The sequence below is a fragment of the Grampus griseus genome, assembly GCF_964374135.1.
Source record: "Grampus griseus genome assembly, chromosome: 20".
Lineage (NCBI taxonomy): Eukaryota > Metazoa > Chordata > Mammalia > Artiodactyla > Delphinidae > Grampus > Grampus griseus.
The window spans coordinates 50,056,072-50,074,244 of NC_139014.1; the positions used below are offsets into that span (position 1 = coordinate 50,056,072).

Sequence of the window (18,173 nt, forward strand, 5' to 3'; positions counted from 1 at the left end):
CCATAATTAATTACTCGTTTGTTTTGGCCCATGATATACCATGGCAGTCTCAAAGTTAACATCACCAAATCATTTGTGAAAATAGCTTTTTTTTTTTTTCATTCTTTTGTCCTTGGGGACTGTCTCATGATGGATTTTAAAGTCATTTGGAATGTTTCCTTTTTGTGGGTTTATGCCACCAGTCCGTACACAGTTACGTTCATTTGTTTCATTCTACTTTATATTTTTAGAGATTGCCTCTTTTTGTACTATTTAATTTTGTTTTGTAATTGTAAAAGATATTTACCCATGGTTTCAAAATCAAATATTGAAAAGGATATAGTTAGAGGTCTAGCTTCTTTCTCTTGTCTCTTTCACCCCAATCAATCCCTCTTCTCCTTGGATTACTATTTAAACGATTTTATAATTTATCCTTCCATTGTTTTTTGTTTGGTTGTTTTAATATAAAGAAATACACATGTAGTTATAGCCACCCCTTCTTAGATAGGTAGCATTCTACATAAACTTTTCTTCCCCTTGATTTTTTACTTTTTATTGTTTTTGAATATATCTAGGAATGATTACAGGGACATTATAGAAACAGTAACCTGGCAGATTAGGTAACAACAGAAATGCCACTGGGCTGTTAATAAGGAAGCCGCACTTTTAGACAACAAAATATTTTGTCCACTTCATGGCAGCAGAGCTGATACACATTTGAATAAGGCAAGATGGTCTGACTGTCCTTCCCAGCGCACCTCCTGTGTGTATTCCAGCCAGGTGTCAGTGTTGGCTGCTTGGCTTTGTTTCTCCATAAATGACAGCCTGTGCTGAATAACAGCTTACAGACATTCTGCTTGTTCCTGGAGGACCTGGGGCAGTAGCCATTCAGAGTATGGTAGAGCAGGGAGGACCCCAGTGCAGTAGCCAAGAGCACTCCTTTCCCCTCCAGACCATTCTAGAAGCTGCTTTGTCTAAACGAGGAGGCTGTGGCTTCATGCTCAGCAGATCTTAGTGAATGACTCCCTTTTCCTGCAGATACGAGGGAACTCTGAAAGCTTGCGTGCAGCCTGTGGCTCACTGGGAGTTTCTGCCTTAGCTGTAGTTAACAGCAGAGCTTCAGCAGCATAGCAGACGCCACACGGGATTGCGTCAGGTTACACCTAATTCGAAAGTCTCCTGACTAATTGTACCACTGAGATCTAGAAATTAATATAAGAGTGATGATTTAAGAAATTTAAAGACAGCTCTGCTAGGTAAAGCATATTTTAAAAATTTAAGAACTGTTTTTGTCCAATTTATGGTTTCAGTATTGTAACACTTGACGCTCCTCCCCCTGTTGATTTTTATTCATTGAATCCTTGCAGTTCAAGCAATACAAAACCTGTATCCCCTGCGGGATTTACAGCTCCCCACCAAACTTCTTTCACATTGTAATTTCAGCTGGGTAATACAGTAGTTCATCTTCTATTCCAAAACCAGTTGTAAATTCACCTTCTGATTCTTTGCACTAAACTGAATTAACCATTGTAAATTATTGATTTTTAAATTTATGCTTTAAAATGTTGAATTATTTATGTTACTTTGTCTTCTAAACTATATTATGACAGTTTGAGTGTAGAACTCTTCATTGAAAATATTTGTGGTTTGAGATTTAAAAGCATATTAGCAAATTAAGATCATCTCAGTTGGGGAAAAACAGATAGCTTCTATTTACTGGTGTTGTAACAGGGTATATATACAGTTACCTACTGTTGAACCTGTGGGGTTGAATTTAACTATTAATTTCTTTAAGACCTGCTCCTGTATTTTACTCTGGCCCTGCCTACTAAGAATTTACAGTACGAACGAGAAAGGGAGAGGAATGATTGCTGTAAGCCAGGCTTAAGTTAATCTCTAATCATTTAAAAACTTTGAGAATTTCTAAAGTATAAATTATCTGTCTCTTTGAGTGCCTACCTAGTTTCTATAGTAGAGTAAAACTAAAACAATCCTGAGAATATGTGTGTGTATTAAAACAATTCACTAAAAATCTTCGGAAATACCAGATTTGTTGATTGACCATTGTATATGGAACACTGGAGCCAGGATGCAAGGTAAAGGAGCAATATATGAGATGGAGAAGGTTTCATTTTAGTACTGGTGTAAGAAGGCAATAAACTGCTTTGTTGTTTCTGACTCCCTTGGAACTTGTAAAGCGGATCCTTGATAGAGCTCTTGTTAAGTTTGGTGAGGATGCATTTTTCTCCTTTAGTTCTAGAAATGATGATGAGTCCATTCTTACTTTTGGAGAAGAATAGTGCAGGAAATGAGAAATACAGCAATATCTTCACTTTGCTGGTTGGAATTTGTGAGCACAAATGATTACCACCTCTGTCAGAAGAGAGATGGGGCGTTATCCTTTTAGCCATATTTGTAGATGACCTTTGGTGTGCTGTCAGGGATGGCCCTGTGACGGTGACCTTTCCATGTTAACAGCCTTTGGATGTCAGGAAGTGGAAAGGGAATCTGATTCTTCTCCCCCATCCTCCTCCTACAACACCACCATCTTTTTTCACCCCCAGCTTAATAATCATATCTTAAGCTCCTTAGTGCAAAGTGTAAGGCTGTCCGTAATTGTAGAAATTATGTTTCTTATGCTGGGTGATTGAGTAATAACAATACTACTATCTTAATGTCAACATGAATTTGTCTCATCTTGTCTGAAACATTAACTGAGCAAGTTCAGACTCAGGGCTTAGAGTCCACCATTCATTTCTCAAGGGCAGGTTTCTGACTCATACACACACCCTTTGTTTTTGGTCCTTTTCTTCTAAGCTTGTTTTCTATTGTTCTTTAATTTCCATTCTTTATTGGTTAATATCTGGTATAAAGAGAAAATGTAGATTGTTTCTAAGAAATACCATCTAAAAGTTTTCTAGCATAGAATAAACTGGATATTTTGTTGTGTATGTGTGGGGTAGGGAGTAGCTGGTTAGTTCCTATAAGGCCTCACCCAGTAACTGGACCTGACTATGTGTGTATATGGACGTGCTCTGTCACTGTTTCCAGGCAGAATTGGAGTTAGCAGCACAATTATCAGAGGCCTTTCTTTAGGAGAAGATCTTCAAAGCTGACTAGGTGTTTTCTTTTTTTGAGCCTTCTTATAATCCTCCTCATTTTGACCCATTTAACCTTAGAATTAGCTTAATTTTTTTTAAGTTTTGATAAAAGTTGTCTACAAGTCTGTCTCTTAAAGTATCCATAATATATCTGGTCTTAGCTGAGTCATTTAAAAAAATTTAGCAAGTTTTTACTTTAAAGAAATAAACTTTAAATACAGCAGTGTCACTTGGTTTTTAAAATGGAACTTGAGTCCCTCTAGTGGTTAGAGTGTAAATCACTTTCCAAGCTTGAAATTTAAAGAAAGACGACAACCTTGAGTTATGTGGAACCAGCTTTCAAATCCGCTGTTCTCTTCGGTACTGGTGTCCCCTCTCCCCAGCTGAGAGGCAGTGCTTAGCTAGCCACTGGCTTGGCCCTAATGTTAACCAAGATTCAGCGTCCTTTTCCGCCGATGTAATTCTGATGGCCCTGGTCATTCCTAGCATGTGATCTCACAAACTGTGGCTCACCAGCTGCTTTCTTTCAAGCCTTGGCAAGTATAAACTCAGGCTACAAGGTGGTGATTTTAAGCCATGCATTTCTTTATAGAAAATAACACAATGCCCTTGGGGTCCTTGAGGTGCCATGAAATTATACTTGCACAGGCCTGTTTTGGGCACAACAGGTAGATTAAGGACCTTTAGTAAGTGGAGGAGTTACGTACTGATAGCCAGAACACAGGCAGCATGGTATGGCAGAAAAGACCTGGCTTTGGGGTTCAAATCCTAACTTGACAAATACTAACTCTGCGACCTGGAGCTGATTACATAGGCTCTCTGTATCTTAGTTTTTCCCTTCTGTAAAATGGGGAGATGATAAACCCATTTTGCAGGGTTGTTTTGAGTATTAAAAATAAAGATGCAAACGCCTTTGTGGTTTTAGTGCTCTGTGATTGGTAGCAGAGGTCATGGATATTTCCCAAGCTGAATTCATTATAAGGCATGAGATTTAGTTATTTGGATAACCTTCCCTCTTCTCCCATGCCTTCTTTTTCTTTCAGTCACCACCAAGTAAGCGAAGAAAATTAGAGAAGCCAAGGAAACCCATTACGTTTGTAGTATTGGAATCTGTGATGAAAGAATTATCCCTCAAAGCATCGTCTTTGGGCTCTGAGACAGTGGAAGGCATAGTAGTTGTGACAACATGGATTGAAAAAATTCTCACCGATCTGAAGGTACCTGGTTAATAAGCACATTGAAGAAGTACTTATAATAATCTCTCTTTTTCCTTTTATTTTTTCTTCTGTTTTTTAATTTTTTAAAAAGTTTATTTATCTTTGGCTGCGTTCGGTCTTCATTGCTGTGCGCGGGGCTCTTTCTAGTTGCGGGAAGCAGGGGCTTCTCTTTGCTGCGGTGTGCGGACTTCTCATTACAGTGGCTTCTCTTGTTGCGGAGCATGGGCTCTAGGTGTGCGGACTTCAGTAGTTGTGGCACGCAGGCTCAGTAGTTGTGGCTCGTTGGGCTCTAGAGCACAGGCTCAGCAGTTGTGGCGCACGGGCTTAGTTGCTCCACGGCATGTGGGACCTTCCTGGACCAGGGCTCGAACCCGTGTCCCCTGCATTGGCAGGCAGATTCTTAACCACTGTGCCACCAGGGAAGCCCTCTTTTCTTTTTTAAAAAAGAAAGTTCTAAGGAGTTTTCAGAGGGGAAAAGTGATTTCCTATAAAATTCTGTTTTTCCTCCGAACAGGTCCAGCATAAACGAGTTCCCTGTGGAAAGGAGGAAATTAGCCTTTTCCTAACAGCCATAGAAAACTCCTGGATTCACTTAAGGAGGAAGAAAAGGGACCGAGTGAGACAACTGAGAGAAGTTCCCCGAGCTCCCAAGAACGTCATCCAAGCCTTGGAAGAGAAAAGGTCCCCCGCTAAAGAGTCTGGCAAGAACCAAGACTTGGCTCAGGGTCCCCAGGAGAGTGCTCTGTGTGGGCCTGCTCTACAGGAAGGCGAGTCTGCTACTGTGGAGGGCCATGGCCCAAACCAGGACTCGCTTTCCCAGGAGGAAAACCCAGAACGCATGGAGGATGAAAGGAGTGAGGAAAAGGGAGAGATGGAGGTTTGGGAAAGTTGTAAAGGCTCCAGTAACGGAGCCCAGGACCAAGAGGCTTCTGAGCAATTCAGCAACCCAGTATCTGAAAAAGGGAACCATCTCCAAAGAGTGGCTGGATGTTACCTATTCAAGTGTTTGATAAACGTTAAGAAGGAGGTAGATGATGCCTTAGTTGAAATGCATTGGGTTGAGGGCCAGAACAGGGATTTGATGAACCAGCTTTGTACTTATATACGTAACCAAATTTTCAGGCTTGTTGCTAGTTAACTCCAAACTCTTTGCACAGTAAAGCAGCTTGCTTTGGAGTGTGGCCTGTGGGGTGGCAAGCTGAATCCCACCATTGGCCTGCTGGAATTATCTGAAACAAATTAATCCATTTTAAACATCCCCCTCCCTTTTTTTTTAAGTTAACAGGGCCCTGTAGTATGGTAGTTCAGAGGAAGAATTGTGATTATTTGCATCAACAAAAAGCCATCAGTAAACTCACAAGGGATTTAAACCTGACTTAAGCTGATCACCTTAGCTTTAGACTGGTTTTCTGAGGCCAAAAGGATTATTTTTGCAGTCTGATCCTGGTCAGAACTTACAGAGCATCACACTCAGTCACCCCTGGTTGCTTCCTGAGAAGGGGTGACTTTCTCAACCCCCTGGTGGAGGTGGTATACCAGATAGCCCTGTACCTTCTTCTAAAGTCACCTTCAAGACTGAAGACTTTGGGTACATATAGTTGATGACCCCTGTGTCAGTCCTGAGAAGGGAACTGGCCTAATGGTAGGTGGCGGGAGAGTCAGGGAGAGAAAGCTCAGTAATGCCAGGAAGAAGGGCCAATCAGGAAGCGCCTGGAAACGTCGGAAACATCGGCATATTCCTGACTCTTGTCTGTTTTGATGTTGGTTATTTCAGAAACAGAATTAGGGAATCAAAACTGCCAGATGTGACTGAGATACAGCAGAATGAAGCCATACCCCTACCTCCAACCTGTTTAAAGTACTATTTTGTAGCAGTTTTACTGGTGTGTGATATTTTTTAATTTGTTTCGACATTTGAAGTGGAGCTAATATAAGAGTATTCAGAATTGAAAACTGTCAATCCTGTTTGAATCCTGGGGTTGGGGAAAATATTTTCTTGGCTTTGAATGGATAGGTGATTGATGATAGAAATAAAAATGGAGTAAGACAGTTATGTGTAGTAAGTTGCTTAAGAAAGTCTCATCTATTGGCAGATAAGTTGTTGCTGATCAAAGACGGTTTTTTGGGGTTCCCTTGTAATCCCTTCTTTGTTTACCTGTTACCATTGGAGAATTCTAAGGCCGAGGTAACCATGTTCTTAAAACATGTTTCTAATTGTAGTGTCAGGGCTTGGCAGGAACGTCTCTGGAAAAGGAGTCTCTCTTTTATTCTCTTGGTGTCTCAGTTATCCTCTGCTGTGCTTGACTTTTCATGGCTTGATTTTACACCAGCAGCCTAGGGTTCTATTTAGCCTGAAATTTCTGAGTATGGTGCCAGAGCTCCTTGCTATCTGCGAAGAAGACTGCGTAGTTAAGCCACACTTTTAAAAGGTGACATTGGTTGGGGCAGAAAACTGGTGACCTTGGCATACTTTAGCAGCAGCTAGACCAGTCCCTCAGCAAAGATACAGGAAATGGAAATAGGACCATATTATACCTCCCTGTGGCCGTGGAGACAGAGCTGCAGAAGAGAACATATTAACCAACCAGTGTTCTTAACCTGGTCCGTGAACCTCTGGAGAACCCATAGCCACCTGGATTATTTCCGAAAGCTCTGGACATATTTGGGGTTTTCTTCTGGAGAGAAGGGTCCCTGACTTAGAGAGAGCAGTTAGTAACTCACTGAGGATTAGGAACCACTATGCTAGTCCAGCCTCTTCTTTGACAGGATAAGGAAACCAACACCCAGGGTCCCACAGAGCCAAGATTCATTGCAGGGCCCTAGATTCCTGTGCTCATCTCCTGTACTCACCCACACCATCCTGCTCTGCTTACCTCTTAGGACACATTGGAATCATATGCTGGACCCAAACCTAGTTTATATCTTCATAAAATTTTAGGATAAGTGAGTTAGATGACAGCCATTCACTCGATAAGTGATCATTAAGTATTTGCTTGTTTGTTTCACTATAAAAGAGTAGTGTATGCTCATTATTAAAGATCTGGAAAGATGAAAGGAGAAAACAGCTTCAAAATCACCCCTAGTCTCAACCTTCTGAAGCACAGCCACTATTGGTATCTCAGTGTTTCCTTCTAGTCTCTAATCTCTTTCTGTAGATGGGGTGTGTGAGTATGTGGGTTCAACTTTGGTTGTGTTCATGCTGCAGTTTTATATTATGCTCTTTTCTCATCTGATGTCTTGTATTTTTCCATGTTGTCACAGGAGTGCATTATTTATGCTCCTCGCCTGTTCAAACTGTGCTTCAGGTGCAGTATTAGCCTTTGTTTAAGTCTGATACTTAGAGGTCTCCAAAGAATCCTCTGTGGACCTGCAGGCCCAGGAGATGTGTCTTGTGTCTATATGTGTTTGGTGCCCCAGGTTTAAGGCCTGGTGTCATGGAGGACGTTTTGTAGGTGTTAAGGTAATGCTCTTAGAATTTAAAAAGTATGTGACAACAGAAGCTTCCAGTGCCAGAGCTGTGAGTGCCATTTTTGCATTTGTGTGTCTTCATTTCCTTCTCTGAATAGCTATTTCTATTTAATGAGAGAACATTGAAACTTTTGAAAAAACATCTAAAAATTCTTTCACTTACGCATATACTTACAACGCGTGTGATATGTGGTAGCCTACACCTCTGATATGGGGAAGAGGAATTTTTTTAGAAGAAATAGGTTATTGACCCAGGTATCATAATGTTGAGTGATACTTGCCGAAGTGTCTAGAGGTCAAGTTCATGTTGATGGATTGGTGTGGAATACGATCTTTGTGGTATTATCTTAAATTCTATTCTGGTCCCTTGCATTGGCTTCTGATCTCTTGATAACCAAAGTGGGAACAGAAGCTGAACTTGTTTTCCAAGGAGGGGAATAAGCTGCTTTTGTTCTTTGGAATCTGCTTTGCTTCCAGCAGTTTGGTCCCTTCACCCCACATCGTTGCCCAGGTATTCACACGCCAGAGCATCGCTGCTTGTCCTAGTAGGGTTAGTGTCTCTGTGTTAGAGTTTCAGCTGACCTTAAGGGTGCATGTGGATTACTTAAAACTTTAGTATATATTTTTAAAAACATGAAACCTCTCTTCTCTTGATAGAAATCAAAGCTTACCATGTGAGCACAGCAACTTCTAAGCTCTGACAAGTAATAAAACTGCAGGGTGTGAAAAAGATGCAAAGGCCTGTAGAAAATTCGAGGCCTCCTGTAAGCCCCTCCTTCTTACTTAAACCGAGGCATTTTCCTCTGTAGCCACATGGGGGCGTATTTGGCCCTTTTATCAACTTCACTGTGGAGTGGATAAAATAGTGTCCTTGGTATTGTCTTGAAATATCCAGTTGCTACTCAGATAAACATTTTTATGGAAGCAAGTATATTTTAACATAAAAAAATTAGAGAGATAAAAGTAGAAATAAAGAAAACCCCACCACCCTGCAGTCTGGGCATAAGCTTTCAACCTTTTAATGTTTCTTTATGGTACCAGTTGACTTGTCCTGCTACTCTAAAATATATCCAGGTTGGGTCAGTCCCTTGGATCAACTTTTTATTGGTCTCTAGTTAATGGGGGTACCAGAGGGGGATTTTTAGTGATTTTAAATAGTAACTTTTCAAAAGCTTTATGTTGCAGGAAGAGTAATATAGAGAGCCTTAAGAAAGAAGCTGCTTTCAATCTTCTTTTGTCTTTTAATTCTTGTTTTGGTTTATCTGGCTGCTGGAGAGCATGCATGTGCTGTGTTATTTACATAAAACATTGTCACAGTTGGTTCTGTGTTAGGTATATTATACAGGTTAGCTGAGCCTTCTTTTCCACAAGAGGTGTTTCTGTGTGGAACATGTCTGTCACTAACCCTGGGTCTGTGTGGGCTCAAGGGGAAACTCCATCTGCCCTTATTTTTATGGCCGAGGAGGAACAGATGTCCTAGGTGGCCATGCAACAGACCTGTACATGAGGAGGAAGAAGGTCCAGTTTGGGAAACTAAGGAACCCTCTGAGAGAAGGAAGGTCTCAAAGGTGCAGCAGTTTTACAGCCAGCCAGGAGGTGCCCTGGGAAAGGGATGTGACCACAACTTTTTTGGAGAAGTTAATGCTCAGGAGAATCAGTTTGCTGAATGGGCACTAACCCCAGGAAAACCCAGAAGAGGCTTTACTGGTGAGAATGGATTGGCCTCTGCCTCTTGGAGCAGGGCATTGATGGTCTTGAACTTCCTAATGCTCCCAAGTACAAACCTCTTGGTGCTCGTGCCACTACAGTATTAGAAAGCCCTGCGTGAGGCTCACCCACGAGCAGCAGGGCCTCACACACATACCAGAGAGTTCCTGCTCTGCTCTGTAAAGACATTCAGATCCTCTGCTGTGACTCACCCAAATGACTAAAACAGCGGTTTATGTTTTTCAATTGCTGGTTGGAACAGCTAATGCTGCCTTTCGGAGGCTTTGCTTTTACCCCAGGGGACTGTGTTGTGACTGAAGGCCTTGCAGCTCTGCATGCCCTTTGAGGTGCAGCCTCTCTGCCTCTCTCAGCCCCAGCAGAGACATGGGGGGCTCCGGCTCTCTTCAGGGAAGTTAGGGACCACAGGTGCTTATTAGGAGCCAGGGAACGGAGATAAGACGGAGTGGACCAGAAAGTGCAGGGGAGCGGAAAACAGAGAAGAGCACAGCCTTCACAGTTCATCAGACCTGGGTCTGCGTTCCAGTTCTACTTACAGGGTCAGTCATTCTCACTAAAGCTTGGATTCCTCATACAAACGTTGAAGAATTCTTGCTTCCCAGAGTTGTAGCAGCAGTTAAGTGAGAAAAATACTAAAGCACCTGGGAGAGTCCATGAACAAAGAGTAGGCGTCTCAACTTGCTCACCTCTTTTTAGTCTCCTTTGAGTTTTCAATCTCTGGTCAGAAAATCTTCTACCAGGAGACTCAGGTGAAAAGGCTGAGACCTCAAGTGTATAACTGCGGGTGTAGACTGCCACTCTCTGACTGAGAGCAAAATCCAAGCTCCTGTGTACTGGGAGGATGAACAGGGAACCAGTACTTATTGTCCGTCCTCTATGTAAATTGTCTGACTTAGTAACCCTTCAAAGAAGTATGGAGTCCCTGTGTGATCAGTTAAAGAAGTGGCAGCTCAGAGAACTTAAGTGACTTGCCCTAAGGTTGTTCACAGAGCTAAGTCACAGAGATGGGACTTGAACTCAGGTCCAGAGATAAGAGACTGAGATTTCATACCAAATCTCAAGATTCATAACAAGTTCCACTGAGGGTGGAAATAGACTTCTGGGCTTATTTGACCCATCTCTAGGGAAGGAGACTTCAATTATATGACACAGGGAATAGAAAAGCATCTCTTACCCACCTTCACAATGTAGCATTTGAAGGTAATTTTCCAGCCTATGATCAGTGAACAAGATGTAATAAGTGAAATTGCTTATAATTAGTTCTTAACTTATGCTACCAAATCTTTATAGAATTTTGTATTTGGCAGTAGTACAGATAATTAAGTAGATAGCAAAACCACAAAATAAAATGTCTAATGCAAGCACATGTTGCATCAGAATCAACGTAAAATAACCGATAATTAGGTAACGACTCTTTTGACAATATGTAATTGTATAATAACAGAAGAAAGTTTTTTTTTTTTTTTAGGCAGCATCAAATATTTCACTTACAGAATGCAAAACTGACGTATTTTCTGATCTTGCTGGAGAAGGTAATAATTGTTATAAAAATAGCAAGTCTTCTTCCCCAGGTAGAGGAATGGACTGTGTAAATCTGGAGAGAAGGAAAGGCTGCCTGCCATCGGGTGGGCCCATTCAGGGAGTGTGGCTGAGCGTCTGGGAGCAGAGCCGGGAAGTCCCCAGCTGGGGGCGGGCCCTGGCAGCCATGCAGGGAAGCCTGTGCTGCTTCTGCCCAAAAGAAGGCTGCCCAGGGAGCGCCGCTGAGCCTGGGGCAGTGGGTGAGAGCGGGCTTGCTCCCCTACGTTTGTAATTCCAGGCGCTCTTGGGTTTTGTTCTCTTTTGCTTTTTTGTTTTTTTAAAAAATTTTTATTTATATATTTTTGGCTGAGTTGGGTCTTCGTTGCTGCTCGCGGTCTTTCTCTAGTTGTGGAGAGCGGGGGCTACTCTTCGTTGAGGTGCGCAGGCTTCTTCTTGTGGTGGCTTCTCTTGTTGCGGAGCACAGGCTCTAGGTATGCGGGCTTCAGTAGTTGTGGCTCAGAGGCTCTAGAGCGCAGGCTCAGTAGTTGTGGTGCACGGGCTTAGTTGCTCTGCAGCATGTGGGATCTTCCCAGACCAGGGCTCGAACCCGTGTCCCCTGCATTGGCAGGCGGATTCTTAACCACTGTGCCACCAGGGAAGCCCTCCAGAGGCTTTTGATACGGTGTCTCTTGCTGGGAAATGGGCATTCGCAGTCTGGTCAGGATCCCTAATTCAGGTATGTTTGTCCCAGGATCTGCCTTCGGGGGCCAAACGTGGGGCTTATGGGTCAAACGCTGGCCTCTATTTCAGCGAAGTCTAGATGAGCACTAATGAGGACTTTCATTCACAAAGGGAAGTATTTCCTCATCTTCTACACCAGGGGCCAGGCGAGAAGGGCTGGAGCTCCCACTAATGGAGTACTCCTGCTATGAAGTAGCTTTTTTTCAATTCCGGTTGTTATTGCCATGCAGAAATGGCTGCCCAGTGTTGTTGGGTCTTCCTCTTCTTTCTTGAGGAAATCCAGAAATCCAGATTTAGGAGAAATATGTAAACCCTAACAGTGAATTCAGTATTTTATAGAGACCTGGTAGACCACCAGTTTGTGGCCTCTTCTACCACCAAGTGGTAGAAGTGTCTACATGTTTGCTGCCTCCACTTTCCTCACTCTTTATTTCAGCTACTGAAGTCTGGTTGCTGCCTACCCTCCCATTTTAAGAGTTCTCCTCACCTCTTAAAGGGAGAATCCCAAAGATTCTATCCATGGGCCTCGCTTTTTTCTCTCACTTGTGGCTGACCGTGTCCAGTCCGTGACTTCAGTCCTGCTCACTCCTACATTCATCACGCCCAAGTCTAGGCCTTTCCTCAACTTCCAACACCCACGTAGCTAGCCACCCAGTGGACACCTTCCCCGGGTCTGTGGCTGTGCAAACTCAGCTTGTCTGCCCCTGCTTCTCTCCTGTGTTCTCGGCCACCACGCACCCAGCCGTCCACGTTAGAAATCTCCGCGTCTCCCTCTCCTCACCACCTTCGAAAGAGCCCCGGAATCCAGCCCAGCCTCTCCAGCCCTGGTGCCAGTGCCTTAGTGCTGTTCCACACCTCTCACCTGGACTGTGAGGGAAGCCTGAACTGTCTCTGGGGGGTTTCAGGGCTAAGCAGCACAAAGAGCAGGTTTAGATGCGTTAGGGGGAGGGGGTGAAGAAACAGAAAGAAAAACTAGGTATGAGGCCCTTCCTGAGGAAGCACGGGAGAACTTTTCCCCTTTAACATAATTTCATTTTACGAAAGTAATGTTTTCATTGTAAGAACTTTAGAAAATAATAAAAGTTTATAATTCCACTACTCAAATGGAGTTATTTTACATTTTGTTATCTTAGTATTTTTATAGGCATATATATTTTTAAACAGCAAATGTGGAGTCACGTTCTGTGTTACTATTTTATAAACGTTTTCATTTAGCAATATATTGTGATAACCTTTTTCTGATTATAAAATTAATCCATGTGTGGGAAAACTTGTGAAAATAAAAATTACCGGTAATTGCACTGCCCAAAAACAACCAGTGTTAACATTTTCGTTTATTAACAACCCGGTTTTCTTCACGTGCCGTATTGTGAGCATCACTTCACGAAACCAGTTGTTCCTTGTTGGAAATTCAGGTTTTCTGGTTTTCACTTCTGTAAATGATGCTTAGTGAATATGTTTGTACAGAAGTGTTTATGTGTTTTCTTATTGCTTTAGGATAGATTTACGTAAGGATTACTGAAGCAGAAGGGATGATGCTCTTTTAAAGGCTTTCCATGTGTATTGCCAATTTGTTCACTGAAAAAGTTGTGCTCCTTCACGTTTCCACAAGCGTCTGTTTTTACCACACATCTGATAGCACTAGAAGGCCAGTGTTTAAAAGTCCTTTATCAGCTGATAAGGAATATTTTCACTGTTTTAATTTTATCATGGTATTGCAAGGCCAAACATTTTCATATATATATTATGTTACTTCATATATTTATTGTTTTATGAATTTTAAATTATGTTCTGTGTTCACTTTTCTATCCAAGTATTCTTTTTGTTATTGAAATTGCAAGGGCACATCTTGCCAATATTTCCCTCCATTTTGTCATTTACCTTTTGTTCTTGTTTATGGTGGGTGATAATTATTTTGTTTTTACAGTCAAGGAGCTTTTAGAGGGCTTATATAATCACATCTGCCAAAACTGTTCCTTTATATTTTCTTTGTTTGCCTTTATGGGTAGAAACCTCTTTCACCACCCTTGGAGCAGAAAAATGTTTGCCTGTATTTTATTATGGCTCTTTTTGACATTATTTTTTACATTTAACACTTGCATTTATGTTGGTGTGTGTTGTAAGTTATAAGGACTTAATTGTGTTTAGTGAATGGTTCAGACTTATCACAGAGTAAACTCTTCAGAGAGATGACTGGTGAACTCTAGCACTGCTGTGTGAGGTGTCTGTGATGGGAACAGGGACTCAAGTGGGCTGGGGGCTGGGGGCTCGGGAACAGGGGTATGTACTATCCCAGCCCCCAGCCTGGAAGTGGGAGGAGAGGCACTGGCTGGAATGTGGCTCCTCGAGAGTCCTAGAGTGTCCCCAGCACTGCCCAGTATAGACTCTCCCAATGGGCCCCGGTCCCTTGGTAAGAAATCTGGTTGTGGGCATGGAGCTGAGCCCTGGATGGAGGCAGTCCAGCCAGTAAGAGGCCACTGGTCCAGGCCCTACATACTCTTCTGAGAGAGCATCAGTCACTAGCGCAGGTAGCTGATATCTTGAGTTTTAAAGACTTGATCTGCAGGCTTGCTTTTACGTGTGAGCTTGGATTGGCTGTGACCGAGGACCAGAGTCCTTTGTGTGGGGGCACTGATTGCATTCCAGCCCCTCTGCCCTGGGAGGGGCCTTCCCTGTCTTTGACATCCACCACCCCCACTGATCCAGCTGGCTCTTGACTCTCATTGCAAGACTCCGCCTCCCTCTACTAATAACTTTGCCCAGTCTCACTCCCATGACCTGAATTAACTTACTCTCATAAAGCCACCTCTTGTTTGTCTTCAAAGGAGTAACTGAAGTCCTCATCCTTTCCCTTGTGCCTTTCCCCTTTGATCAGCTTCCTCCTTCCCAAGTCATCCATGGACCCCATCTCTCTAGCTGCACTGCTTGCTTGCTAGCCGCTTTGGTTTCTCAGAAAAGCTCAGAGTGTGTGTCTCCTCCCTTTTTGCTTCTGAACTGCATTTCTTTCCTTACTACTCAGTATCCACACCCAGGGCGGTTGCCTGGATAAAAATCTGCCCCTTTCCCCCAGTCACCTTTTCAAGCCAGACATAAGCGCCAGTGAAGAATGGCTGTCTACCTGGGCCTGATCTTCATTCCTCAGAGTGGCCTGAGGCAGTACAGTGTCCTCTGAGTCCCTGGATCCTAAGTTTGATTCTCTTTCCTTGCCTTCTCAATCACCTGCTAAGCTTGTTCATTGGGCACCACTAAGCAAAGTCAATGAGTATTTCTGTCTTCAGCCAGCTCCCCATCATCAGCCATTTCTGTGAGGTTTTCAAGGACCCTGGACCCTCCTCCCCAGGCTGAGCTGTCCCACACACTCCAAAGAGAACCAGGCCACTTCTCATCCCAGCTAACACTAAGCAGCTTTGTGACCTTGGATAAAACACCTCTTGGGAGATGGGTCTAGGTGATTGAAACTCTTCCAGTTCTGACATTGTGTGAGCCAATGAAGAGGAAGTAGGTGAACGGGAAGGCTGAACTTGACTGTATCAGTTTCATAGGTTCAGGAGAGGTCCTTTGACAACTCACCAGGAGTAGAGGAAGGTGGGTGAAGACTTCAGTGAAAAGAGTATATCAGTACCCTTCCTTACAGATCTTTATATAGTCCTCTGATCTCTTGTGCTACATCCAGCATGGTGGGAGAGAGCAAAGCTTTACCTTTTCCGGGTATCGCTGTGGAATTGAGTTCAGCTCTGTGATCTTTTACCCCGCTCTGGCTTACCAAAGTTCCCCTGGCCTTGGCTATGAAGATAGCCCAGTATCTGGCACATGTTAGGCACACAGTAAATATTTGTGAAAAGAACGTCGTGTACTGTTGTACTGTGTCCCTGGGTGTACGAGTCTTCTGTCTTTCCCTCTTCATCTCTCAGCTTTCTCCCTTTGGTCTTGTTTTAACTATAATAGGTGAAAAGCTCTCCAAGACAACTTGCATAATTTGAGAAGTCAGGCCTACAGGGTTAGGACATTTGGGATCTGGTATACTTGTACTATGGCTTCACACTCTTTCCTTCATCTTATTATTTTTATGTTTAGGAGGGTCAGGGAATTGATCTGCATAGCTCTTAGGGTTATGTATATATGTAGAGTTTTGTTGAGGTGAATGGTGGGGGGATCGGAGACAGCCTCATTAGGGAATGTCACTAGCTCAGCATATTAAACAACTGAGGGGGTTGGGAACTCCCTGGTGGTCCAGTGGTTAGGACTCAGCACTTTCACTGCTGTGGGCCGAGGTTTGATCCCTGTTCGGGGAACTAAGATCTCACAAGCCATGATGCCAACAAAAACAAAACATTCAGGGGGTTGAACTGGGCCTTGGGGTACAAAAGACTTGAGGAGGAAGAGTGGAAAATCCTCCCATGAGAATTACACAATGATGGATGGGCCAGGTTTCCTCCCGCCCCAAAGGTACTAAGCACTAGAAGCCATAAAGAAACTTTAGGAACGACTTTTTGGAAATGGCTGGGCTTTGGATTATTCCCCAAACATGCTAACCTTTCTGCTGAAACATCAAAAAGACTTTCCCTTGACTGAATAAATGGCCAGCTTCTACCTGAGCTCCACCCCCTTGCAACCGGAAGCCGGCTAAAATGCAACAGCCCTCCTATTCACTCCTCTCCTTTATCCTCCCCCTTGCCACCTAATAGGTATCTGTCTCCCATCCCCACAGTCCATTCCCCAACAAGAATAACCTTGGTTCATGAGAAACTCTGGTCATTTTCAGGCTCCTGTTGGCAGCAACAGGCCCAGGAAAAGCCTCCTTTCTAAACCCTTGCTTTTTGCCTAACATACCCTGGCTGCTGTCCCCACATGACCCAAATAAACAGATGATCATGTGAAGCCAGGAAGGCTGTTTGTTTTAAATAACGAGCATCTCCACTAAGCTCTGGAGCAGATGGGTTATTGGGGACAAGGGAGAGGTTGGCATTTGAATTCTGTGTTCACCCCACTTTTATCTCCTGCTTCCCCACCCCTGAAGGAAAAGCTGTCTTCAGAGCACTACTTTTCAGAGGGGTGCCTTTGTGATGTGACAGAGCTGGTCCCTGACGAGTCAGAAAAATTGGACTTCAGCCTCTAGAAGAGACTTCAGGGCTGTACGAGTGCCATGACTACTTGAGGAAGGCAGAAGGGTACAGCTGGAGGTCGCTCTCTGAGCATCCTGGGCCACTGGGCAGAATGGTACAGTGCTGACCCCTAACAAAATGAGAACTTGGTCAGCAACATTATCTCAAGTCACTTACATATATATTAGACTGTTCGTGTGTGTGTGTGTATACACACACACATATACACACACACAGCAGGTATCAGACACCTTAAAGGAAGCAATGTTGGGACCAGCACAGATCTAGCCTTCCAAGGAGAAAAGCATTCATCCTGCAAAGAAGAACTTGGCTGTTAGTTACTGCTCTGATCCCCTGTTGCTTTCCAGCTTCATCATAAAGCCAGTGTCACCCTGTCACTGGCCCCTCTCTGCTCAGCTACAGATAGTGGGGCATTAAGTGTGCAAAGATCAGAGGCCCCTGTGGACTGGTTCTGGCAAACAACCCCCTTCCTCCTGTTCACTAGGTTCTTGATTTCCAGAATCTGTGCAGATTTTCTTTCCCTGGCATGCATTATGACCTCAAAGGAAAGGCACAAAGCCAGCAAGCATCATTTGTACACCTTTTATATGTGTCTAGCTCTCCTCTAGTTCCCCAGATAGGACTGTACCCCTCTAACGGCGAAGTGGGGATGGAATGGGATGGATTGATCTGCCACTTAGCCAACCTCATAAAGGTTTGCTTTCTGGCTTTGTATGATGGTGAAGCCCAGGCCACAAGATCCTGAACGCAACTGGCACTGTCCCACTCTTAATTAGAACTGATTAGCAAAGAAAGGAACCTGGGGCCAAGATCCAGGGGCCTTAGGCTTGCGGGCACTGGGACAGCAGAGCTGGACATGCTCCAGGGAGCCCCAAATATGCCTTCAGCTTGCCTATGCCTGTCACTACCAACTGTACAGGTGGGGTTTGTGTGGCCTCCCGTGCAGTACAGCAGGGTTTCAGGTGAAGATTTTTAGTGTCCCCCCTCCCCCATCACAATATGTTAAGTGGTCAGACCCCCCCCCCTTCCCATGCGAGCAGTTTGATAGTCCTCCACTTTTTTCTGTTTGACCCAGAACTGCCTTCAGAACAGTCATCCGTGGGGTAAGGAATAAATGCTGCTCCTGCGGGGCAAGGAGGAACTGGAATACTGAGTGACCTTAGGCATGTCCCTTCTCGTCTCTGGGCCTCAGTTTCCTTATCTGCAAAATGAGAGAATTTGGGCAAGCTGACTTCAAAAAGGACTAACTTTCTAATTGTACCCCCAGGCGCCCCCAAACTCTAGCACAAGAAGAGGCCGTA

General features: G+C 43.7%; 1 protein-coding gene across 3 annotated transcripts in view; it reads left to right on the forward strand.

Moving 5' to 3' along the window:
• METTL16 (methyltransferase 16, RNA N6-adenosine) overlaps nt 1-13,891 on the forward strand; it is a 63,447-nt gene extending 49,556 nt beyond the window's left edge. For 2 of the 3 annotated variants that reach the window (XM_082678366.1, XM_082678367.1), the window contains 2 exons: nt 4,124-4,297; nt 4,812-13,891. In XM_082678366.1, coding sequence (XP_082534492.1) covers nt 4,124-4,297; nt 4,812-5,435 — 798 coding nt within the window. In that variant the 3' untranslated portion in view covers nt 5,436-13,891. Of the gene's footprint in view, nt 1-4,123; nt 4,298-4,811 lie in introns of those variants that run through there. The other variant, XM_082678369.1, reaches the window with a different exon arrangement.
• Nucleotides 13,892-18,173: the final 4,282 nt, after the last annotated feature.